Source organism: Teleopsis dalmanni, chromosome 1 (assembly GCF_002237135.1).
Source record: "Teleopsis dalmanni isolate 2A chromosome 1, ASM223713v2, whole genome shotgun sequence".
NCBI lineage: Eukaryota > Metazoa > Arthropoda > Insecta > Diptera > Diopsidae > Teleopsis > Teleopsis dalmanni.
The window spans coordinates 90446359-90472903 of NC_051846.1; the positions used below are offsets into that span (position 1 = coordinate 90446359).

Genomic DNA, 26545 nt, shown 5'->3' on the forward strand with positions numbered 1-26545 from the left:
ATTTACTGCAACAGTAAAATATAATTTGGCATGCAAATATATTTAAATAAAATAATTAGAATTTCGATAATGTTCACTTATTGCACGTAATAGTTATATAAAGATTAAAATCAACACAAAAACCCATGAAAATAAACAAAACAGACAACAAAATTTATTGTTTTTTATTTTTTAGTTTCACTTGCATAAATATTATTACCTTTTTTTTTTATTTTTTTTATTGATTTTAAAATAAAAAATAAATAAATTGATAAGTATTGGCAAAAGGAATTGATAAAACACAAATTTTTTTCTAAGTGTAAAATTAGAAGATAAAATTTAAAAGATTTTTAGAGCTTAAGCTTTATTAGATAAAATTTATTGTTAAAATTTTTAAAAGTAATATTGATGTTCAGTAGTCAAAAGTAAAAGAAAACAAAAATTATTTAAAAACAGTAGATTTAAAAAATGTTGGAGTTTTAAGGATACACTTTCTCACTTATAAGTTTACGAATTCAATCTGAAGTAAAAAAAACTAATTTCGCCTGAAGAACTTTTTTAGTTAAAAATTCATTTATGACTTATTTATGAAATTATGAGAGAACTAACAATCAAGCCTATTCTAATAATATAGATAAAATCAATTTTGTATTTTTTATTAAAAAAAATAGTATTTTATATAAATGCATTCAGAACGATTTATAAATAAAACACAAAATCTTTTAATATTAATTATTATTCTTCATATGATCATATAATGAATTTTTTTTTTTTTGAAATTTCGTCTTGATATATATAGTCTCTGATATATATGATATATGTAGTATATGATATAGATAGTGTCTGATATATATGATATATATAGTCCCTGATATTTATGATATATATAGTCTCTAATATATAGAGTCACTGAGTTTTATATATAAAGCATTTTTTTGTAACATTAATTAAAATTTAATTTGTGAATTTTTATTAATACGAATTTTTATCCAATAAAAAAAATTTTTTTTAGGGAAATATTCATATAACTATATGGTTTCTTTCTTTAAACAATAAGGTACTTTTTTTTGACAAAAAAAAATTTATAAATTTCTAGTTAAACAATTATGTTTACAAAAATTTTTTACCTTTTTGATTTAATTCAACTTAGGTTTGGATAAATAATTCTCAATAATTCATATATATTAAATAAATAAATATCTGTTGATATTGAAAAGAAAGCTTTAACTGCATAACCAATTATTTGATAAAATTCATAAAAATCCTAAGCTTCTATTTTTAGTATTTTTCTTATTAATCATTATATTTAACTACTTACCTAATAATAAAAAAATAACATCTTTTAAGAGTTGGGATAAAAAATAGTTTAATAAATAATTAAATAAATTATTGCTTGCAATGAAATGGAAAAAAAAATAGTTCTCTTATATTAAATTCTAATAAAAAATGTTTCTTAATTATATATTTTTATTTGAAATACTTTAATCCATGGGAAAAAACTTGTCATGATATTTATAATTTTAAAATTTTTGAATATTTGGTTTAAAAGACCTTAAGTAACGAAGGCTATAAGGCTTGAAGGGTAAAAATTATATGTGAGAAGTGTTATTTGTAAAAAAAATTTCTTTAAAGTTCTTAGAATCTGAAATAAATTTTTATCAATTATTTTTTATTTATTTAATCAATTTTATAATTTTGTTTTGCTTATACAATTTCAAAATCACAACAAATTTAAACTTATGAAATCAATAAAAAAACTTGATTACAGGAATAAATCATTTATAAAATAAATTTAATGTAAAAATTATCAAAAAAATATTAAAAGAATGTGTTAAATAAGCCACAAAAATTATTAAATAAGTATAAATATTTATAAACAAAATTAAATGTTTATAAAATTAAAAAAAAAAATAATTGAACAAAACAAAGAGGCGAAACTATTTCGTGATTTATTGACAAATATTTCGCTTTTGACAAACAATTCAAAGCAATCATTTTTTCGAAAGAAAAACCTTAAATAAAAATAAGTGAAATTTATTACATATATTAGAGTTTATATATAAATATTTAGTGAATTTTTTTTAATATGTATATCAACAAAAAAGTATTTATGAACTAATAATTGATATATGTACTATGAAGTTAAGTGAATATTTTAGGGTACGGGTACGCTTATAAGGAAAGCCGAAAAGACGAGACAAACGGATTAATAAAAATGAATGCTAAGTAAAAAAAAAATACAAATACAAATAAAAATAAAAATAAAAATAATGAAGAATTTAAAAAACAAATATATATCAAAATTATAAGCAACTCACAACAAACGTTGTAAAAAGGGATAAAAATTAAACTATTTAATTAGCGAATTTATAGCTAAATGTATAAAAATAAATATATTTACATGAATTTAAAATTATTTTAAAATTACTAAACATTTTTTATAATTGATTTTTTTAATTATTTGAAATTTAAGACAAAATATATTATATGTTTTAAGTGAAATATTAAAAAATAAAAGGAAAAATACGTGTAAAGAAAGCAATTGTAACGGTGCCTTAATTACGATGCTAATTTCCTCAAAATAACTTTGAAACTAGAGTACTTTACTCTCTCCTAACTCTTACTGAATCTCTCACATTCGAATAATTTTGTCAATTCAAATAATTTAGGACCCTTGTGACAGAAGAATTTAGCGCTTTTTTGAAGTTTCTGCTTTGTTTCCAATTATCCCTTTAAACAACAATAATGTTTAGTAGAACAACAACTCTTCTACACTGCACTCTTTACTTCAAAATTAATAATAACATTAAAATAAATATAAAAAATAACAATTTCCAAAAATTAAAAAAAAAACGAACCGAAGAAAATAATAAAATAAAATGCAGAGGTACCCCACAATTTAGGCAGTTAATTTAAGGTAGTTTTATTAAGAACTACCTGAACGGTTATGTAAACAGATCTTCAACTGATACCAAACAACTGATAAGTACTGCTATGTCCAACCTTAAAAGCGATGAAGACATGTAGTAGGAACCACTCCTTTCGCGTTACACCCCAAGCAATACCATGAATAATTGCGTTCTAAGTTTTTAATGCGGTCAGATTATATATATATATGTTATATATATGTATAGAAGTCAATATTTTAGAATTGAGCTTATAAGGTGCACACTTGGTTAAAAGAGGCCCATTTTCGGATAGTAGATAAAACTTCCAAATAAATGTTTCAACTCACGATGTTTTGTGGATTAAACTAAATGTTAAAATACTAATTTTAATATTTATAAGCATTGCTAGCTGTGAGTTGCAATATAAGGAATTCACCAATGTTTTTTTCTTTCTTTCTAACTGATCTGCAAGTGCACAATATCATAGCCACAGCCACGACCACAGTGCTCTGCTCCAATGGGAACCAGTACCCCGTTTATTCTTAATTGACTGATCTTTAGGTTTTATTATGGACTTCAAAGCTTACATTAAGAATTTGGAACGCTTTCCACACCAGGATTTATAGGATTTAAAGTGCATTGTATAGGAAAGTGATTAATGTATTGGATGAGATATACTTGAGTGTATATTTTTACAACTCACATTTTTAAATATCACGAGTATTGAAAATGTCTTTAGCTGTAATAAATTATGAAATAAATATATATATATAAATACATATTCATATACAAAAAATATATAAGCAATTTATGTACAATACTAAGCAAAGAAAAAATAAAATGAAATAAAATTTAACAGAAAAAAAAATCATTTTCAATATCTTTAGTTTCTGTCCTAATTTTACTCAATTTTCGAGTTCACTTGATGTATTTGCTCACCAATTTTGACTTAATAATTGTACACAGAAAGCAATAAATAAAATAAATAAAATATTTTCAAATATAAATTTAATTATAACAAAATATTTTAAGAATTAGTAAATTAAAAAAGTTTTACTTCATTTAGAGAAATACAGTTTTTAGGCGTAAATATTTTAAATTTATTTATACTTATAAATAAAATATATAAGCATTTTAAGGTATTTTAGATATTCTTATTTAATATCCAAACAAGAAAAATGTTAAAAAAATATGATATATAAAAAAAAACAATTAATATAGTATGTGTATCGAAACTGAATTTAAGTCAAACAGAATGAAAAGAAAAATTATTAAATATTGATTAAATATTTAAATAAAATAAAATTTGTTGTGGTAATTTTTACTTTAATTTTGTTCCTTTTTTTGTTATAAATAAACATTTCAGTCTTTATTTCAGTTTCACACTTTAATTTAAATATTTTTAACTAATTTACATTGATTTATCTTACATATTCATTTATATTTTACTTATATACTTATTTAATATTTTTTGTACTTTTTTGAACTTATATTCAAAGTAAAAAATTATGATATATTTCTAAACAAGGATTTTTAATAATTTTGTAATCACATATCAATTATATATTTAAATATATTAATAGTTCACAGTAACTGAAACAAATCCAAATAACCAAATAAAAAATAAAAAAACTATATTACTTATTTTATAATTTTTCCAACATTATTTTGTGTATATAAAAAAAAGTTATATTAAATACACAACACGCTAATTCTGCAATAATTAAAACACAATTAATGATGTTTAATACTTTTTTGAAATATTTTCGGTATTTTAATAAACTATTAAAAATAATTAATTATAATTAGCTGACCAATTAGCCTATTGTTTATTTAAAAATAAGAATTAACAATTTTCAACTAAGTAATAATAAATAAATCCTTTTTTGTTTGAAGTGTAAGTCTTAGAGTTATATGTACTAAATTACTAAATTAATTTACTAAATTTACTAAATTAATACATAAATTTTTCAATTTATTATTACTAAAGCCACTAGACTTAACACTATTTGGATTAAATTAAATAAATTAATAAAAGTGATTACTAAATTATTTTGAAATATATTTTTAGAAATATAATAATTTAAAAAAATTTATTTTCCATACGGTCAGTTTTCTATATTTTATATATATATATATTTAATTGTTTAAATTTAATTTTTAATTGACCACAACAAAATAGTTAAGGTTTCTTATAAAAAGCAAATTTAATGTAGAACAACAAAAGTAAAGTATTTAAAATTTGAAATACTCGGAGTTTAAAAAAATTTGAAAAAAATCGATTAAAATATTTACAACAAAAATCGTTAAGAAGACAATATTGTTTGTAAATAAATGGAAACTTATATGAAATATATGCAAAAGAAACAAATATTAATTAAAGTAAACACAAAAATTGCATTTGCGTAAGAAAGATTAAAAACAAAAATAAGATATATAAAAAAAATTTTAAAAAAAAGAAAAAAAAATTATTTAATAGAACATCTTTAAGAGAATTGAAATTTCATCAATGTAATTAAATGTATTGCGTACATAGAAGAAATTAGTAATTAAATTATTATGAATTCGTATTGAGAAGGAAAATTAATAAAACTGAACAATTGGGATCAACTTATAACAATTATAATATATTAATATAAGAAGTAATAAAAATTAAGATGAGTTAAAAATCAACTTGAAAAACTTACAATATGCAAGCATTAAGCTAAAATAAAAAATAATAAAAACTATTTCAACAATGTTTAAAATTATAATATGTAAAATTAGTTAAAATCAAATAATATTATAATATATAAAAAATTTTAAAAATTTTATTTTGACTTTATTTTGGAAATCACAAGCAGGTATTTAAAAATTAAAGTATATTTAATTGTGCCAAAATTTATTTATACGTAGTAATATAATAATTGGTTGTTGTTGTCACATTAATTTAAAAAGTTTTTACTTTTTGAAAATATATGTAAATAAAAATATTTTCTAGCAAATGTGGTTTAAATGCTTTAACGACTTTAAATCTTTTTCATTTTCAAAAGCAAATGAAATATTTTTACACGAAGAAGCTTAAATTTAAATTAATTTCTTAACTATATTATCATTATGTATATGTATATATTTATAATTATAAATATGTATTCAATTTGGGAACAATACAATGGAATTTCTCGAATTTCTCTAAATTGCAATTTAATTGAAAACATTCAAAAAATCGAAATTAAAATGGAAACAGAGTTCACAAAAAAAAAATCGATTTTGTTATAAAAAATTGCAATTATTTAATATTTTATTTATATTTTTAAATATCAGTAATTAGAAAAACATAAAAGTTATAAACTTAATATTAAAATAAATCTTCTAAATTGTATCTGTAATGAGCTTATGTATTGTTAAAAACATTATATATATATTAATTAACCAATATTGAAAATCACGAAAAACAAAGATACAATTGCTTAAAACAATTAAAATATAAAAATTTTTTTTTTGGAATGCTTCTTATTATGTTATATGGTTATATTAATTATGTGTTTTAACTTAGTAATATTAACAACTGTGCCAAAATATAAAAGCGAATATTAAAATTATTGTTTAATCCAATATATTTTATTGTATTTTGTAACCAATTGGTTTCTTAATAAAATGCGTTTGTATTAGCAAGAAATTTAAAAAAAAATATTTTATTTTCAAGACTGATGATGTTATGGAAAAACATTTTTGAGTTATTTTTTTTTTTTTAAAAAAATTAAAAAATTAAATTAAATTTATTAACAAAAAGTTTGGAAAAACCTACTGTACAATTTAAAAAATATTAAACAGTTCAGAAAAAAAGTGTTACTAAATTATATGTATGGTAAATATATTATATTAATTTTTTTAATATTTCAAAATATATTTCATATTTAATTTTGTTTGAATTGAACTTCTCTTACACAAATAATGAGATTATTTTATTAATATGAAATATATTTACATATTTATTTTTACGGATTTTAATTTAAAAATTTTACATCTAAGTGATCTAATATAAAAATAAAAATTATTATTTATGTTATTTTAACTTTAATTTGTTTCTATGTACTCTTTAATTATTTTAACAAATAAAATTATGGTTTTAATATATTAAGCAATATTAATAATAATTGTTTTATTTTTTATTATATGAAAAATATATGAGAATACATTTTTAAATTTTGTTCGTATTTAAAGAAAGAAAATCAAGGTCTTATAAATTGAAATTTATATATATCAATGATGAATGGATTTATCTATTAAATTTTTTATAACAAAATATTTGCGAAACAAAAATAGGCTCCAATTTAAAATTTTTTTCGTTAATTCTTGATATAGATTTCTCTATGATTTCATTGGAGTGAATATATTTTTACATATTTAACATTTGTAACCGTACTATAAATAGATATAAATCAGTATAATTGTGTATAAAACATTATTTTAACTTTTTTCTTTCATTTTCAAAAATTTTACCGATTTCTGTTATAGGTCGTTTTATTCTGCCTAATAATCCTAAAACAGAGTTGATTTCAATTTTTTGCACGAAGTCGAATTTCACATATATTTTTGTAGTACATACAAATAAAATATAAAAAAATAATCTTATTTTACGACATATTTTTGAATTAAAATAATAATTTTTTGAAAATTTATTTTTAATTACAAATATATGTTATCCCTGTTTTTACCAGCATTATTACCAACTTTTCTTGTCGCTTATCATTTCTTAATGTATTTATTACGTATATATTTTATACTTATTATATATAGATATATGTTTTTTTAAATATGTATTTATTTCCATTCAATTTTTTATTTAAAAAATTAACGTTTATGGCTTTAAAAATAAACAAATATATTATTTTTTCTTGCAAATACAAACGGCATCATAGAAAAATAATTAAAACGGTTTTACAATTTATTATAATTATAAATACATAAAAAAACAAAATTAAAGGAAAAAATTGTTAAGCATTTAAATGTATGCTAATTTAATAAAAGTTAAAATTAAATAACATATAACGAAAATAAATTAATAGAAGACACAAATTATAAGTACTTTGAAGAAATGCAAGGCAATCATAAAACTAGGAGCTTCAATATGTTAAAATAAAGTTATTAAATATATATACTTATACACAAAACTGAAGAAATGTATTAATAAATTCTGAACAATTAAAAATATAATAATAAAATTTTAATACAGTAAATAATTGAATAATATATTTAAAAGTAGTTATTTCAAAGACATAAGAAAGTAATTTGTTGTCTAGTTGAAATTTTGTGCCAAATTAGTGCCCAATGATTTTAAATAAATTCATTTTATACTTTTGTACCTAAAATTTGTGCTAATATTTTTGCTAGAATTTTAATTTAATTCTCTAATATTATATTACGCTTTTACGCTATTCAAGCATTTCTGAGATGTGCAAAAACGTCGAAAATATTTATTTTTTAAATGCAAAAAGAATATTGGTTTCAAATCCACCAATTTTGCGAAAAAAAATAAAAAACAAAAATAAATAAATAAATTGTTTTGAATTTTTTTGATGTTGTTTATTAGATGAAGCCATTAATAAATGTGTGCAAATTTCATTGTCGTAGTTTAAATTAAAAATTTTAATGAAAAATACAGCGGAAACGGAAATGACGGAAATGACAAAAAAATCGGTAGTTGCAAATTCATAGTTTTAAATTTAAATAAAATCGATAATTATACAAATTTATTTGAATTTTTCAAATTTTATTGCACCTTACAAACTAATTAACAGCAACCAAAATTAAGCAATATTTTTAGTATGAATTTTATCATATAAATGTTTTATGTATAAAATAAATAATAAAATAATTTCATTAAAAGAAATATAAAAAAAAATTAAAATCATATTGCACCAGATTTCATTACGAATTGTTAAGAACAAATAAACTTAAATTAACTTAAATTAAAATTAAATGCTTACCTGTTTATTTATATACAAACATATTCAATAAATAAACAATAAATTGTAAAGTCTTAGCTCCTTAATTTATTTTTAATTAATTTCAATTATGTATTTATTAGCAGTTTTTTCATACGTTGTTTAAAAATAATTTCAATTTCTTTGTTAATTAAATAATTATACAAATTAATTTAAATATTTTTAAAATTAAAAATATAAACTATAAATAAGTTATTATATATATTTTCCTTAGTTATCAATAGTTAGAGATTGAACTATTTATTATTTTTTATTAATGAAAGAAAATGAAATTACTTTTAAATCATATAATTCAATGTTATCTTCAATCTTCAATGTTATATATTATATATTTTTATGAAGTATGTAAAATAGAAATTATTTAAATATAATATTTTTATGTACGAATAATTTTTTTTTAATCCCTAAAATTTGTAACTTTTTAGTCGCATAATTATTTTTTGATTCTATTTTAATATTTGTACATTATTACATAATTGAAATAAATTAAGAAATTTCCATTTATTAAATGTTTAGCTACAAAAGAAATATTAATTCCCCGAAAAAGATACATAAATTTAAATATTATGAAAATAAAAAATAAATAAAGAAAACAAGCAAGACCCCGAATTTATTGATATGTAATTTGTATTTATATATTACGATAGTATAACAAACATACTTCTTCATTTATAAGAACATATATAATATTTTCAAATACATTCAAAATAAGCTATATACATATATATTATATATTATTCAATTGTTTATTTAGCAGAATTTTAGCAAAAGGTTTAAACTGATTTTTTTAAATCATATAATCGTTCAATATCCGAATTATGGTTATTATTATTATGTATCACGACGAACCACATACATTCTTATACATACATCAAAACATACGTTATTATAAGCTTATAAATTTTTGAAAAGAAAAGATTAAAAAAAAATTATATTTAATTAAATGATAATATTAATTAATTGTATATTTCCGATTAAAGGGAAAAAATTGTGCAAATGAAATCTTGCATTTTGAAAGAATTTAAAGTTATTTAATAAAAATGCATAATTAAAAAAAAAAATTTTGAAAAAGATTTAAGAAATGTGTGTTTAGGTAAATAATAATAAAATAAAAAAAAAAAAACTAAAATAATTGTTTTCTTTTGTCAGTAAAAACAATCTTTCAAATTAAATTATTATTCAAATTCATGATTTGACATTTATTATTAGAATTTTTAAGTGTCACTTAAGTGGTCAGTTTTCGTCAACAGCCATTGCTTGGCTGTGTACTATTTCTCTAAAAAGAATTATAATGAAAGAATTATTCTTTTATCAATTTCTATGAATTGTTTATTAATTACAATAGTTTGCTAAATATTCCATAACTTATAATGCTAATTAAAGTGTTCAGATGGTGTGCTATTCGTTATACATTATAATTAATTTCATTTTACCTTTGATTGTCTTAGCAATAACAATAACTCACCTTTTATTCCTTCATCAAACAGGATCAAACAATTCTATAGGACTAAATTTAAATATTGATAAAATTCCATTTCTTTTTCGAAGATATTCAATCAGTCGGATCACTATTTATGTGTATGTTTCAATCACTTTTTACAGACACTTGCAAATTAATAGGGGCAACACTCCAACTATATCCCTTTTTTTCTTAGCATGGATGGTCGTGTATGTTGGGAAGAGGTGTAGATATTAACCTTCGTTCAGCTTCCCAATTTTTAGTGACCAATGATTCGAGGTGTTCACCCAATAACATCCAATAATTTATTTCACTAAAATAACTTTCTTAGATATTAGATATATCATGTTTGTGATAGATATTTCAAGATTGGTTAAACAGTCTTAGTAACCTAGATTGGTTGTTCGTAGTAACCCAACTCCAATTAATTTGAGTATGTAATTAGAGGCGACGGTCAATTCCTTCACTCAACAGATTCTATTGACGTTTTAATCATTAATAAAAAATATCGCCCACCACGGAGAAACATGCAGAAGTTATCGTACCAAAGTATAATTATCATATAAAGTCACTTTTCAAGGATATACAAAAAAACGAATGCTAGTTAGTTGACGAATGTAGATGATTTATCAACTTATTAGGTTGTAATTCCAAAATAACTCTAGTTAAGATTCCTAGATATGCAAATATAGCGGAGAACAAGCGCGTTGATGAGCTAGGGAAAGTTGGTGGCTTTCGATGAAACTTCTCGTTTTTTGGCAGAAGTCGAGTGCCAGCCACAGACAAAGGTTGACATATGAATACTTTTCGACAGACCAGCAGATGTTGGGCTAATATTTTTTCAGCTTTCTACTTACAATTATGAGAAGTTTGGAACCAAAATGACTTTCTAAGTGACGAAAATTCGATTAAAAAATATCTACTCTAAATCGTGTTTGCTTTCTTTACTAGTTGAGTAAAAAAAAATTTTTTTTTAACATAATAACGACCAAAACCTATCTGTAGGATTGAGAAGAAATATCTTAAACTACAAATATTATTCTTTCGATTGCACATCACCTCTAAAATTAAAAAATAAAATAAAAAACCAACATATCTGGATGAAATGGGAAGTTGCTGAGGTCAAAATGATACTTAAACCAAGTAAACCAGGCGAGAATGTGAGGTCATATCGTTCAATCAGCCTGCTATCTATTGTGTCAAAAGTACTCGAAAAACTATTCTTAAAACGTCTTTTGCCAATAATTCAATTACTTGAAGTTATACCAAACCATCAATTTGGATTCAAGCAAGGTCGCAGCACTATAGAACAGGTACACAGAATAGTAGAAAAAATACACTCGGCGTTTGACCAAAAGGAATATTGCTCGGCAGCGTTCTTGAATATTTCACAAGCATTTGATCGCGTGTGGCATGATGGTCTTCTTAATAAATTAAAAATGGCATTACCAGTTAACTTTTATATGTTTTTGCGATCATATCTCTCAGAACGTCATTTTTATGTAAAGTTTGATATCTCATCACTTCACTGCATAAAAGCTGCAGTACCGCAAGGCAGCGTCTTAGGTCCACTGCTATATTTAATATTTATGCATGACTTACCAGCAAGAACTAATATCTTCACTGGAGATGACACGGCAATATTAGCTACATCAAAAAACCCAACAACCGTTTCTTTGATGCTACAAGCTAGTCTCGATGAGATTTCAATTTGGCTTAGGCGTTGGCGTATAAAAACAAATAAGTCCAAGTCATCTCATGTCACTTTCCCACTAAGAAGAGCAACTAAAGCTCAACAATATTGTGGTACCACAGTCAACTGCTTCAAAATACCTCGGAATTCATCTAGACAGAGGTCTAACGTGGAAAATGCACATATTCAACAAAAGGAAATCACTTGGTATTCCATTAAGAAATATGTCTTGGTTGCTCAACCAACACTCCTCTCTTTCTCTGGAAAATAAAATCATTCTCTACAAATGTGTTTTGAAACCTGTTTGGTCATATGGCATCCAATTGTGGGGAACAGCTTCAAATTTAAATATTGAAATATTACAAAGATTCCAATCTAAGACTCTGCGAATGATAGCGAACGCTCCGTGGTACATCACAAATTCCCAAATTCATCGTGACCTTAATATACCACTAGTTAGGGAGGAAGCAAAAAGCATCGCTGCCGCATACGCTAATCGTATTAGATCGCATTCAAACAATTTGGCTTCAAATCTAATGACACACCCTCGACTGAAAAGAAAAGCTCCAATTGATCTGTGTACAACTTAAAACTGAAATAAGTTCTTCATAGCGATGTTTCAAAGGGGACATACGCAGCACGACTATCATTTATGTTAATAATGTTATTAAAACTTTGTAAAATATCGGATTAGTTTTAGATAGAATACAATTATATATTAAATATATAAAAAAAAAAATATATAAATTTAATGCTCAACAGATTTTCGATTATTTTTCAAACAAACATTACATAGGATATAGGCCCATGTTTAACAGTTATTTGTTACGATTAAATATATACCTGTATTCATAAGATGTGATCCAACTATAGCACAATTTCAAATAGCTTCACTGGCCTGGACCTTACTATCATTCGTACTCCTAACTAATTCTATATTACTTTTCCAGTCCTATCCAATTGCGTACTGTTTTGTCATCTTTTTATGTCCTTGCAACTGAGATTAAGTATATATGCATAAGTATAGCCATGTAGTGAATGGTTATAATCGCTTACTTCTGATATCTGTTGCATAGTTAAAAAAAAAAACTTTCTTAAAATTATAAATAATTCGCTTTCATCCAATATCATTTATTGTGTATATATTTCGATTGTGCATACAAAATATGCATCATAAAATAAAAAATCAACAAAATACTGTCAACAAACTAACAACGGTAAATTCGCCACTAAAATACTTTTCAAAACTAAATATCGCTTAAATATTTAAAACTCATTCGGATCCTTCCAACCATATTTCTGTTTTTTGTTTTTGTAATATTTATCGCCGCCATTCCCATTTTTATTATAATATTTTTCATCTTTTGTGGGCTTTGGCGGGGGACAATAGCAAGTGCGCTTCTGCGAATCCAAGTAAGATTTGCAGCCCAAAGTAAGTGTACCCGTAAAAAGCATCTTCGCAGCAGCCTTACAGCCTTTGATCATCAAATCGCTAACGATGGATTTGTCGTATGTCTCACAATGCTTATAGAGGCAACGTTTAAAGTCCAGATCACACAATTCCTTATCACTGTTGCAAGTGTCGTAGCAAATATCATGGGCATTGCAGCACGTCTCCATTTCCGCTGCGGGCAAGTATTCGGTGTCAATCCGGAGTCCTAACGATCCGCAGCCATCAGCGGTCGGCGTGTACAGTTTGTTTTGTACTGGTCGGATATCTGTAAAATATTAAAACAAATATTAAATTCAATTAAAACTAAGTAATCTGATTTTTAGATAATTTTTTAATAAAAAAGTTTATGACATTAAAATTGGAATTTCGTTACGAATTCGTACGAGACTTTTGTCATGTGAGTGCTTTGATTGCGCTTTTAGCAAATACACAAACCAAATCCAAAAATATGTTTACTACAGGTGGCGCTGTACATTTTTACTTGAACTTCGCAATACAAATCTGTTTATTTTTAAATCTTCTGAATGAAAACATTACAAAAATTGTTTTTAAAAATACAACAAATTATATGATTCTGCGTACAAATAACAAATACACGTCATTCAAAAGTTTTTTAAACGAATAATAAACAAAAACGTGTTTAATTTTGTATTGCAAGCAATAATATAATTGTGTCTGGAAAACTTTTGCTAACTGGAAAAGTGCGTAAGCTTTTTTCCAAAATGCGAACAGCTGTGGTTGTCAAATACAATTTAAAACATCAACAAAAAAACAAAAAGCGGCATAAAATTATAAACAAACATTTTCTTGATGCAGTTTTACACCGCATTTTAATATAGTTTGGAAATTTACGTAATGAACAGTTCCTTTGACATGAAATACCATAGGCTGCTTACCTGGACCGCCTTCTGTACTAGGACACGTAAATACGCAATTCTCGTCTACAGCCGCATCGAATACTTCATGCACTGTCCGGAATTTCTTAGCGACTGTAATAACATTTCGGAACACATCGCCAAATATCGCTTCTGCAGCAATCAGCGCGTCTCGCAAATGAGCTATTGTATTGGAACCATATCCCGAGTATGCGTACGTCAAAAATGTCAACACGTATATGGCAATTTTCCAATAGGAAAAATGCATCTTCGTTAACTAAACACTTTTTCACTAATTTTCTTATATATTTTCCTGAAACAGATTCTTCACTAGCACAGCGCTTAGGAAACAAACTTCACCCAACTAAGTACAAAAGCGAAACAATCCTCATCTGTCAAAAGCCAGGGTGCACAGTATGCAATAATTTTACATACATTTGCACAAATAGTACGAAAAAAAGTTCTTGCAGGAATGTAATATGTAACGATGCGACTGAAAATTTAAATTGTCTGTTACCAGTTTTTTTTTTTAAATCAATATTTTAACTTTATCATAATATAAAAATATCTACACGAAGTTATTTTAATTAAGAATACTTTGAAAAAATTACAAAAATGTTCCATAATTTCCATAAGTACTGTGAAAAAGAATTTACTATACATTATTAATAAAACTACATAAATTACATAAATTAATAAAACTAAATTTAACATAACTGTATTTTAATTAAAAAACAACTAATAACATACGTATTTGTTTCTGCGGTCCTTCAATATATACAGTGATTTGTATTGGCCCGCGATCGCATCTGGTTTAGACAGCCCAGTTATAAATTACAAAAAAATTTTTTTTTCTACTTTTTTGCACCTATAACGTCTTATTGAGCAATAATTAGAGAAATTAATCAGCTCAGTAAAATATCGGTCTATTTAATTTTATTGACAAAATTCTTGAAGATTGTACCAATCCTTTGCGATAAAGATCTGGTTTAACTGAAGGGAAGATTCGTATGAAACGGTTTGAGGAATTAACATGTTAAGTGATATTTCTTATTAGGAACATAGAGTTTATTATTATACTAAGAAATTTTTATTGGAAGTTGTGAATGAGTACTGTATTAGATTTAGCGGTTGGGCTTAGAAATTGAATATTATAAGAACGTATTGATTTGACGATTACTATTTAAAGAAAAAGAAATTATGCGGTAACAAATAGAAAAATAAAATCATATTTCTTGTGCTTCTAAAGTCTAAAATTAATTATGTACAAATTTGAAAAGTATTTTTGAATATCAAAAAAAAAAGACAAGATTCTTAAATTTATAGATTTTCATTCAGTGCCAGAACATTTTTTTATTAAATAAATTTAATGTGAAAAAAGTTTCCGTTTATTATACGTGAAATAAATTAGTTCGTGGAAAAGTGGAAAAGTAGAAAGCTGCTACATTGTCAGGACGTCGAATAGAGATAACAATTCCACATAGGTTAATAAAATCTTTAAACTAGAGATGAAAGATCATCGAATATACATTATCGAGACTGCTGATATAGTAAAGAGGTCAAGAAAATGCATTTATAATATTTTGCATTTTATAAAAATCTATCTACACGGTGGCGAGTTGATTCACTATGGATCAAAAATATATTCATGTAATTACTTTAAAGGAGTGTTTGCCACTTCAAAATATGCCAGTGTAATTGGGAAAGTTTTACATGGATTTTTAATTGTAGTTGAGTCATGTTTATAACAGTTCACATTGAAAGGGGAAGATAATTTAGAAAATGTATTTTTAATTATTAACGTGCTCTAAAAATGACTGGAATAGAGTCATCAGCAAGAAAGGTAATGGCTTCTCATATGTGGGATCCTTATGACATAATTATGCATATGATACACTATCTTGAAAAGGGCAACATCATAACAGAACTCCATTATATCAAAATAATGCATCTGCCCATTTGTTACACTAAAATTGATGAAATAATATATGGACTGTCGCCATATGCAATATACTTAGCCAATTTGCCTTTATCCAATGAAATAAAATTTAGAGAAGTAAAACTTAAATTACATTCAGGCGTTATCTGTATAACCAATGAATGCTTGAAGAACCCCGATGAATTCTATTTTTCTGAAAGTGTAACAAAATTGGAATGCAGTCGCAGTAATTGTATAGAGCCCAAAAGCGGCAATATCGAATAATAAACTTGAAAGTTTTAAATTTAAGCAAATTTAAATTCTTTTCAAATAACTTACTATTCAATAGATCTCACATACTTTAAATTTTTTTTTGTTTCCAAAAGTTATATTCAACACGTGGATGTCTTCAAGCATTCGTACAGGTTTTTTAAATTTCTTTATCTTTTCTATTGCTGAGAGGATTTCTATTACACGACGCGGCAGATGGTGGTCTTATTAATATCATGAAACGTATAAGTTGCCACTAGATAACGAAGCAATTTTATTTATATATAATCAATGTTAAACTTTGCAGCTTCGAGCTTGATATCTAAAGAACCATATAGCATACATTGTAGTAGAAAAGTTGCTTAGATAGACTGCTAATTCTATTCTAAAATCGCAGTGCCTAAGAAACTAAGTGCCTAAGATTGTGCCCTTTAATATTTATGTAGACGAAATTCTAACTGAAAGCGAACACTTTATAATCTTGGGCTGTGTACATTAGATCTGACTCACAAATATATTATATATTATTTTGCTTTGATATCTGTACTAAGGCAGCAGTCTATAATCTACATAAATGTAAGTGATTTATATACTGTGATCAAGTTGAATATTTATTTAATTTAGTTTGATTAAAAATGGTATTGATAAAAATACAGAAATAATTTATAAAGAGGTTTTTTCGAACAGTAGTGAACTACAACAAACACTAATTTTATATTATTTTAATAAATTGAATTTTTAGCTGACCATACAGCTGTTTCGAAATAATTTATATAAAAAATGAAAGTAAAAAAAAATAACAAAATTAAATAAAACAATAAAAGTTTTGTTGTAAAATAAATTTTTAATTGAAAAATTTCATTGAGGAAAATCATGGTTACGGATTGGCTAAACATTTTATTTAATTTATATTTATATACAATTTTTTATGAATTTTATAGCCTCATACATTTTGCTATTTTAATTATTTAATTAAAAAAAAATTTATTTGATTTTTAATTTGACCTTAAAAAATTAACGGAAAAATGAATTAAAAATAACATCATATTTCTAGTTCTTCCATTCGTAAAATATTATTCCAACATTTTATAAGCTAAAATTAATTATTTAGATACTAATTTGAAAAGCATTTTTTAATTACCAAAACAAAAAAAAAATAGGAATTCACAGGAATCTTAAATTCATAGGTTTTCATTCAGAGACAGAACATTTTTTTATTAAATAAATTTAAAGTAAAAAGAGTTAATTAATTAATTTATTTTATTAATTAATTTGAATGCTTTAATTTTACTTTTGCAATTTTCTTTTATAATTAGATACTAAATACAAACTTTTAAATCTCAAAATTACTTATATTTGCAATAGAACTCATAAAATGTGTGAATAACCACTAGTTCAATATAGTTTTGGGACTAAGCCTAGGCATAAGCTCTCGGCTTAAGCCACTTAGAGTTAAATAGTTCAGATATAATTGATAATTGGATTATATGAGATAGAAAGATTTGAAATTGCTTCAAATTAGTTGCTGACTTATAATTAGTTGTTCTTGAACGAGAGACCTATTTTCGAATTCTCGCGCTTATCCAATTGGTAAATTCGCATATCGTAGGATTAGTTTTTGTTTAGCAATACAAAAAGTCTATACAAATAGTCGAAAATATTTTCGTGTCCATATATACTATTTCGTTTTTGGTCGATTTGGACAAAATTTATCGATCGCTTTGTTCTTAGTGACTACCATATTGACGCTTTTATAATAATGCGATGTTTTACCAATAGTTACGATTGTCTAAAATGTAATATAGAGGCCCTATGTTCTAGGGAGAGAAAAATAGTATTAAATAATATGTAATATGATTAATCATTTCTCAGGATTATTATTGCTTCTGCTCCTATTTCCAGTCAATTTGAATTATCAACTGTTCAGCCGAAATCGTAATATTCTTTACCAACTGATATAAACGACGTCCACAAACTTCACTATATAATCAGTAAATATTATTTTATAAACTTTTTGATGTTATCTTAAGTTACTGAGGATCAGAGTGTCATGAAATGTTCCAACACTTTTTGAAAATGGTATGTATTTTGTATAACAGATATACTATCAAGTCAAGTCTTAGTTTTAGTATTCCCCAACTGATGTGTTATTTTCTGTTTACTGAAATTAATATGTACTTTAAACTAAACTGTTAGAGGAGTACAGGGCATCAGATTCACATCGTTATACCACCGACAACTATTATAAAAATATCCAAGGCCAATCACAAATGGGCAACGATTCGAAAGGTTAAAAAAATAGATTGATTTGATTTTTTCAATCAAAGGTTATCTTCCTAACACGTTGAGTCGTGATTTATATGAAGACATATTAAAAACCAATTTACATGAATTTATGTAAAAGTATATAATCTTATTTATTTTTAATTATCTGTGGTACAGTCAGAATATTGAAGAAAAATTTTGTAGGACATTTTTCAGAAAAAAAAATAAGAGCAGAATAGAAGAAATAGAAAAACATAAAAGTTTTACTATGTGTATATTAAAAGGAACTATCGTATAAATCTATATTCGATATTCATCTATTTATAAAAATAATATATATCAACCATAATATATCAACCATAAGTGTTTAATATATCAACCATAAGTCATTATAATATAAACCATTTTTGTTACATATCAACAATTTCATTAATATATATAGGAGATGTTATAACCTTATACTTTTTACTTATATTTAAAATAGAAAAATTGAATCCATTCGAAAATATGGTCTGATTGAATCATTAAAAATTTTGATTTAAAGCTTCATTCGATGGGTCCTGGTAGTGAGCGAGTATATTTCAGGTCAAATTCAAAAATAAATGCAGAGTAATAATTAGATTGATATTGTGACGATGATTAAAAATATACTTACCATAATATATAAGAACTCTGTTCTGTTTCAGTATGTTGCATACATCTTGACTGATATGTATATAGTTATATTAGTTTTACAGTTGTGTGAAGGATATACTTTCAAAATAATATTATTATTTTGTTGTAATTATCTTGTTTTAAGATAATTTTACAAATAAACTATTCCATTGTAAATAATAAGTTAAACAAAAAAGTAGACAAAAAAAACATTATACATTATGTTTAAACAATATAGACTTCATTTCTTCAAATTGTTCAATTTAAAAATATTTTTCTCATATTAGGCTGCGACCCTCAAAAATTAATAAAAAATAAATTGGAAATAATATTGGGCGTCCTGCAGTTCCCAGTAGGTAGTTTGTTTTATTTATGTATAATTTTAATAGTTTTATTCTAAAGTTATGTTTCAGTTTATATGATTTTATTCAACAAATTAAATAATACCAAAAAAAAATTAGTTAATAAAAGTTTATTTTATTTTGTTGTACATTGTTTTTTCACAAAAAAAATATAATTTGTATTGGTCTAATAAGTCCACATTAGTTGACGTTAGAAATATTCAAAAATAAAATCAGTTTCAGTTTGAAAAGAAATTAAATTAAAAAATTGAATTATATATTATTATTATAAGTTAATTTATTCGGAGTAATATTTAATACTGTATAACACTGTATAAATTACATTAGCTAATACTACTTTAGGCAATAAATGATGTAATTTGAAGAAGCATAGCATATATATATTCTATAATGATTTTTTTTCTCAAAATACTTTTCTTTCAATTTGATATATATAACATCGTTTGCAAATCATCGGAGTGTTATATTAGTGTAGCTATTACGTTATTTCTAGTGGTAAATTGCATTACTTCTATTACTACTATTACTTATTTTATTTATTTGACAAGGTCTGGCAAGACCTGATAGTTAAAATGTCTCGTTTTGGTGTCCCAGTCGGGCTGAACAAAATCCTCGGCAGCTTCCTGCGTGAGAGATCCGTCCGTGTAAGAATCCATGATACCGTCTCTTCTGTCCGAAGAATAGAAGGCGGTGTTCCTCAAGGATCACCATTCTCCCCCATGTTGTACAACATCTTTACATCTGATATCCCAATGGTAAGACCCTTGGTGCTAGCACTATATGTAGATGACACGTGTATGTTTTATTCCGATAAATATGCCAGAAATATAACCAACACGTTGCAGGAGCATGTTAATCTCAACCTGGAATTCTTCTGGAAGTGTAAAAAAAAATAAACAGCGGGAAAACTAAGGCCGTGTTTATAACTTGTAAATACAGGCAGCATCCACCGTGGGTGAGAATTGATGACATTGCGATAAATGGGGAGGACAGCATCAAATACCTCGGAATCACGTTTGATAAGCGGTTCATTTGGCACAAGCATATTTAAAAAAAGAAGTAACTGTGCTAGGACACTGCAGTGCTTACGGCTACTTTTTAAACACATTAACCTTAGCGCTAAAAACAGAAAGTTGATCTACAGTCAGGTAAGCTGCTAACTCTACTATCTAAAAGTTATAAGGTGCTTGAAGTCAGGCTCTCCGAAGAGTCTTAAATTAGTCATCGAATAATCAGCAAAGCTTGTGAGGAAAACATAGATTAGTCAAAAAGAAGGGAGGGACTCTGTAGAAACCCCCCGCTAAGAAAGAGTAGTAAGAAAGTGCCCAGTTACACTTACTCGGAAAAACCTCAACATAAGACCTACCGTCAGCGATCTTTTGATTCGATGATAAGAAACCCATTTGAATTTTTCAGCATGTTACGAAAAAAGGCTCTAGTCATTGCTTTTTTTCACCTTCACTGTTCTGCCTTTTATTCGATGGTTTTTTGCAACAATTCTGGAATATCTTTAAAGTGATGAATCTTATAATGATCATTTCATTACTATTTTCTATTCACCAAATGAGAAGATGTTATTATTTCCATCTATTGTTTCAATTGTTTTAAATTCATTTTATGGTTTATTATACCATCTTCACACAGAACATGTGAACCCCTTAGCTAGGAATCTCACACTTTTATCCACTACATTTCGTCTAAAAAGAGCAAGTAAAAACCTTACTCTTTTCTTAGTGATCTGATATAGTTCAATTGTTTTCTTAATAAACCACCGAACATTCGTTCCAATGAAATTTGAGGTATTGATGTATGTGAGGTTCATAATATAAGGTTTGTATATTTTTTTTATATTATACACTGAATAGTTGAAATAAAAATTATAATATTAAATAATTATTGATAAGATTTTAAATCTTATAGCTAGTTTCGTCGTGGGAGAAAATACAATAAATAAAAGTAAACGTATTTAAAAAAAATGGCTTGTCATACTCATCACACTTGCTTATTACTATAAATTAGACCCACAAATTATATGAGGTCATCATAATTTTATGTCTTCGTAGGGATTCTAGGGATTCCGGTTGAAATCACACGAATGCCATATTTTATTGGAATTTATAAGGAGCGTATTTCCAATCCATTCCACAATAGCGCAATATTGCATCTATGCATGATCTACACAAATGCAATGTGCACTGTTGCCTTTAGAATATATGGTTTTTAGGATTAAGATCCACTTTAATGAGTTTTGTAAAGTGGTATATAGCACACCATTAATCCGACTGCGAAGATAGGAAAGTCATAGTAGTTTTACCATAAAGACATCTTAATGAAGATGCATTGAAATTTGTACAATGCCCATTTCTTAAAATGGTGACATATTCATCAAAATAATATATGCAAAATAATATATACCGTTTCTTGAAGTTGATATATTTTATGGATCTGAAAACAAATGTGAATAAAACAAACTTGTAATTGAGATTTTCATTAAACATATATTTTAATACTTTCTTTTAACCTTGACATTCTGTAAGAAATTCAATTTCACTCAGTACAATCTTACCGTACTAGGATTGAGGTAATTTGAGGTTCTTTTGAGAATTACCTTACTAATAACTTGGCTGATGTTCGCCAAGATGTTTCAAACCATTGAGAGTTTGATGATTCTTTGCATAAACGCTATTCTTTGCGTAGTCCACTGTCCACTAGTCTACTCTTTTTGATAGATAACTACAAAAAAAGAAATCTCTTAAGGTAAATAGTATAATGCATAATAACACTCGTACATCCATTCCACTTTTTTCAAGATTGAGAAAAAACTAATGCGGAAACAAAAACCAACACATTTGAGAAATTATCGCTTATAATATTTACAATACAATTTAATATATATATTAAATGAGCAGATAAGGTAACGTCGTACTTAATATATATACGAGATAATTAATATATTTAAGACGAACATCAAGCATTTAAATATAAAATCGAGAACATAGATTCAAAATGCTGCTCGGTTTTGGAGATCCTGAAGATTGGGTGCTGACGTAATCGTGATTACAAAAAACTCCAATACTTTTTATTCAAGTAGATGTTAATGTATTTACTATTACAGGATTTATATATATATATAATCATTCAGAGTCAAATATGGGTACACATATTTATACTCATACATAATATTTATCTCCATTGGTTGTTTATGATATATATTAAAAAACTTAGAATGTATTTATTATAAGTTATCAAATAATAGAGTTCTGAGAGTGTTCAACATATTTTGTATATGAAATATCAACAACAACACGATATTTAATAAACGTTTTAGCTAATGTAAAAAATTACACCACTAAAGTCAGTATTTAGCACATTTGTGCATAGTATATAAAAAAAAATTATCCACTTGTGTAACATACCTGGAATCTTTCAGACTGGGACTGATATTAGTCCCTACACAATATTTTGGATTTAAACAAAATAAATTGAAAGAACTCAAGCGTCTGAAATGCATCGGTTTGCAGCAATGTACTTATGCCAGTGTGGTCAACTTATATGCCTGTACAAAAAACATAGTGCTCCTTTCCGACTATATAAATCAGTACATTCATAGACTTATTCAGTTAATATCAAAATTTTGAGTGCTGAAGATGATTTCTACTTTCGTCAAGATTTTTGCATATTTTATGCTTCCAGGATTGGTTATCAGTATTTGTAATTTTCATACACTTCAGGTTACATTTGTGAAAGAGTTTGGATCAAAAAAAATTTTGATTACAAAGGAACTACCAACAGTAACACTAAACGAAAATGAATCTATTCAATTATATTGTGAAGGTGCGCTAAGAATGGAGTAAGTAAAGTTACATATTCAATCATTTATATATGAATATATCTTAAATGCGGTTGTATATGAAATTCTTTTTTCTAACGTGTGGTTTTCATTATCGTTTTAGTTGTAACGGTTATAACAATTATAACAGTTACGAGTATTTACAGAAATTGCCAGATCTTAACCTAATCGAAGTTCGTTGTTTCTTAAATGAACTTTTCTTAAAGCAGCACCAAAGTAAAAAGTTTTGTAGGAATGTGTTGATTTCTTGCTCTGAATCAAGTGGATTGAAATTGTATGAAAGTAATCAGAAGTTACCTCATTGTGATAAATATATGTCGATGGGAATTGGGGCGTCTTTTTCTGAACTCGAGGAAGTTTCATTAGCCATATGTTATGACTGGGAAAATTTGTCGCTAAAATACGTGGCATTCCTAACTTCTTACTCAAACACGAACTTAGAAGTTTTCTACAAAAATGTAAGAAATATTTATTAAATTACTTTTCTTGGTGTAAGTTACTTAATATAATTTCGATTTTTTTAAATAGCAACATTCGAAAAAGCTCGATATAGTCACATTAGATAAAGTTCTTGACAATTATGAATTGTATTTTGACTTTATGAGGTACTTATATAAAATATTATTGTAATTACTTGAGCTCTAAATAATAATATATATTATACTTTGTTTTTTAAAGTGACCCTTCTTTTCAAGTACAACTAAAAGATTTAAGATTAAGGAATGCAATACTTAATGGTTTGGATTTCGACTATTTAAGTATTGCAGACGCTTCCAAATTTACTGCTCAGACCAAAATTCTAAACATTGTGTGGTGGAGAAATCTGCACCAAGGTAACTGGAGACAGTATCAGACGATATTAAAACAGCGTACCAACACAGTTCAATACCAGGTTTACCTTGGCACTGCTGGAATCATAAGCATCCCTACAGAGAACTGCAATCAAAACCAAGCGTTGCTAAATGCACCTGAATATATTTGGTCGTATTTGATATCAACAAATTCTAGCCAGAATGCAGAAGAGTTAGTAATTGTTGCCTACAACTCACCATTTGCAAAAGCAAGTCAATCGTTGCCTATGTAATATATACAATATTATAACATATATATTTATTTCAATTTTTAGTTAAATGAAGAGAACAGTCCAATATTTTGTCAAGATATTTGTGATGAAGTTTCGTGGCTTAATTCAACAATATTTCGGGAATTGCGCTTAATTCCAACTCAAGGGGTGATGTTCTGCTGCCGTCCTGAAGATGTTTCTCAACAATTTCCTTCTTTTCCTATTAATACTAACCGAGAAATTTCAGCACCACCTATTCTCCATAATACTTTTGAACAATTTCCTTATCTTCCTATTAATACTAACCGAGAAATTTTAGACCCACCTATTCTCGACTCTGACGAGGAGATGACTCTTGATGACAAGTCCAATTCAAATATTAATTTTATGGAAATATAGAAATCATTTCTTGAAAACATGTTAACTTTACATAAATGAAAAATAATTATATTACTTATATTGCAAATGAATTAAAAATTTGAAAAAAATTATTTTCGATGACATACATTTTCTCTGTAAATGTTGTGAAATTTTAATAGATTGTTAATTTATTATATATATTATATATATGTTACTATATGTTTACATATTTTAAAGGATTAAAAAGTTAGTACAGGTTTTTCGTATATTAAATTTCTTTGCAATCCAATTATGAAGTGCACCTGCAGTGGCGAACAGAGACCATAGCGCTTTTAATCTCGAATTTTAAGGCACAAAACTAGTCTATTATGATATATGTGACACTTTAACAAACTAAATAATCAGAACATTATACCAATCATTGATAAAGTTTATTGCATCATTTATACAATCAAGGTATTTATACAAATTCTTTATCGTGGATTTTCCTCTTACGAAGCCCTTAATCAATATTTTTCATTGAACTCATAGTTCTCTTCTTTTTTCTCACCTGCTATTATAGTTACTATATAGTATATTCTTAGTTACTGCAACGATATCGGTTTCCTTTGATAATTTGACCAATCTCTGAAAATAGCTCAAAATATATAAAATTGATGTGCAAGATAATGTACAATTTCAAATTTCTGGATGAACATATAAAAGTTGATATATTATATATTAATTTTTGATTGATTTTAATTAATTTCTTCTCAAATGCTAATATAATTTCAGTCTTATCAGATTGCCTCCAGTTGTAGTATACGTTTCCAAACAAATTACATATTAGTTTGATTAATTGAGATTTGAAATGCTGAAATGTTCTATTGACTTTGAAATGCTGTAACTATGAAAGGATTAGTTATATGTGAACATTCACAACAGATAAATTTTTGAATTTTTTGCAATGAAACCTAACTCTGAAGATTTTAAGAGCATTGTTGTTGCTTCACATGTTTTCTTTCGTAAATTGCGAGTATTTTTTTGCTACTCTGAAAGAAAAAACTACGGCTAATGAAATTTTGCTTTGGGTTCAAGGTTATTTCAAAGCTTTGAAGATAGAAATTTCGAATAAAATTCCTTATATTGTACTTCGATAACTGGAAGAATTGTGCACAGCTGTTGCGAAACATTGTAAAAAGATGATAGAAAGTGATTTAAAAAGGATAAAATTTGGACTGTTTTAATTTTGTTTAAAAATTATAAAATATGTTTTTAATTTTAAGTAAGAAATGCAGAACACTTTTTGCCCAAACTGTGACAGAGAGTATCAAAATATTTTAATTACTATAGAGTATTATTTATCTTAACTTTTGTAAAACAAAGTTAAAGCTCATACTTTGCGTTTCAAATTGTAATAAATTCAAAGAAACTATTCTATTTCAGCTAAAGCAATAGTGCTAAAGTTAATGGCAAAGGCTACTTTTCCA

General features: G+C 25.6%; 2 protein-coding genes across 2 annotated transcripts; one reads left to right on the top strand and one right to left on the bottom strand.

Annotated features, from left to right (window-relative positions):
* Positions 1-13121: 13121 nt before the first annotated feature.
* Positions 13122-14848, bottom strand: LOC119672730 (group XIIA secretory phospholipase A2). Its single transcript, XM_038083846.1, has 2 exons — positions 14356-14848; positions 13122-13724 (listed from the first exon to the last, which is right to left on the bottom strand). Exons 1-2 carry the CDS (start codon positions 14600-14602, stop codon positions 13273-13275), a joined length of 699 nt encoding a protein of 232 aa, XP_037939774.1. The 5' UTR covers positions 14603-14848; the 3' UTR covers positions 13122-13272.
* Positions 14849-23438: 8590 nt separating this feature from the next.
* Positions 23439-25207, top strand: LOC119672993. Its single transcript, XM_038084184.1, has 5 exons — positions 23439-23653; positions 23757-24111; positions 24182-24258; positions 24332-24713; positions 24780-25207. Exons 1-5 carry the CDS (start codon positions 23451-23453, stop codon positions 25113-25115), a joined length of 1353 nt encoding a protein of 450 aa, XP_037940112.1. The 5' UTR covers positions 23439-23450; the 3' UTR covers positions 25116-25207.
* Positions 25208-26545: the final 1338 nt, after the last annotated feature.

Bases quoted from the DNA above. Each gene is read 5' to 3' on its own strand.
- LOC119672730 (XM_038083846.1), bottom strand. From the start codon at position 14,602: ATGCATTTTTCCTATTGGAAAATTGCCATATACGTGTTGACATTTTTG. The intron at 13,725-14,355 runs GTAAGCAGCCTA...AATATTTTACAG, and splicing joins TAGTACAGAAGGCGGTCCAG to ATATCCGACCAGTACAAAAC.
- LOC119672993 (XM_038084184.1), top strand. From the start codon at position 23,451: ATGATTTCTACTTTCGTCAAGATTTTTGCATATTTTATGCTTCCAGGA. The intron at 24,112-24,181 runs GTAAGAAATATT...TTTTTTAAATAG, and splicing joins TAGAAGTTTTCTACAAAAAT to CAACATTCGAAAAAGCTCGA. The intron at 24,259-24,331 runs GTACTTATATAA...TGTTTTTTAAAG, and splicing joins TTGTATTTTGACTTTATGAG to TGACCCTTCTTTTCAAGTAC.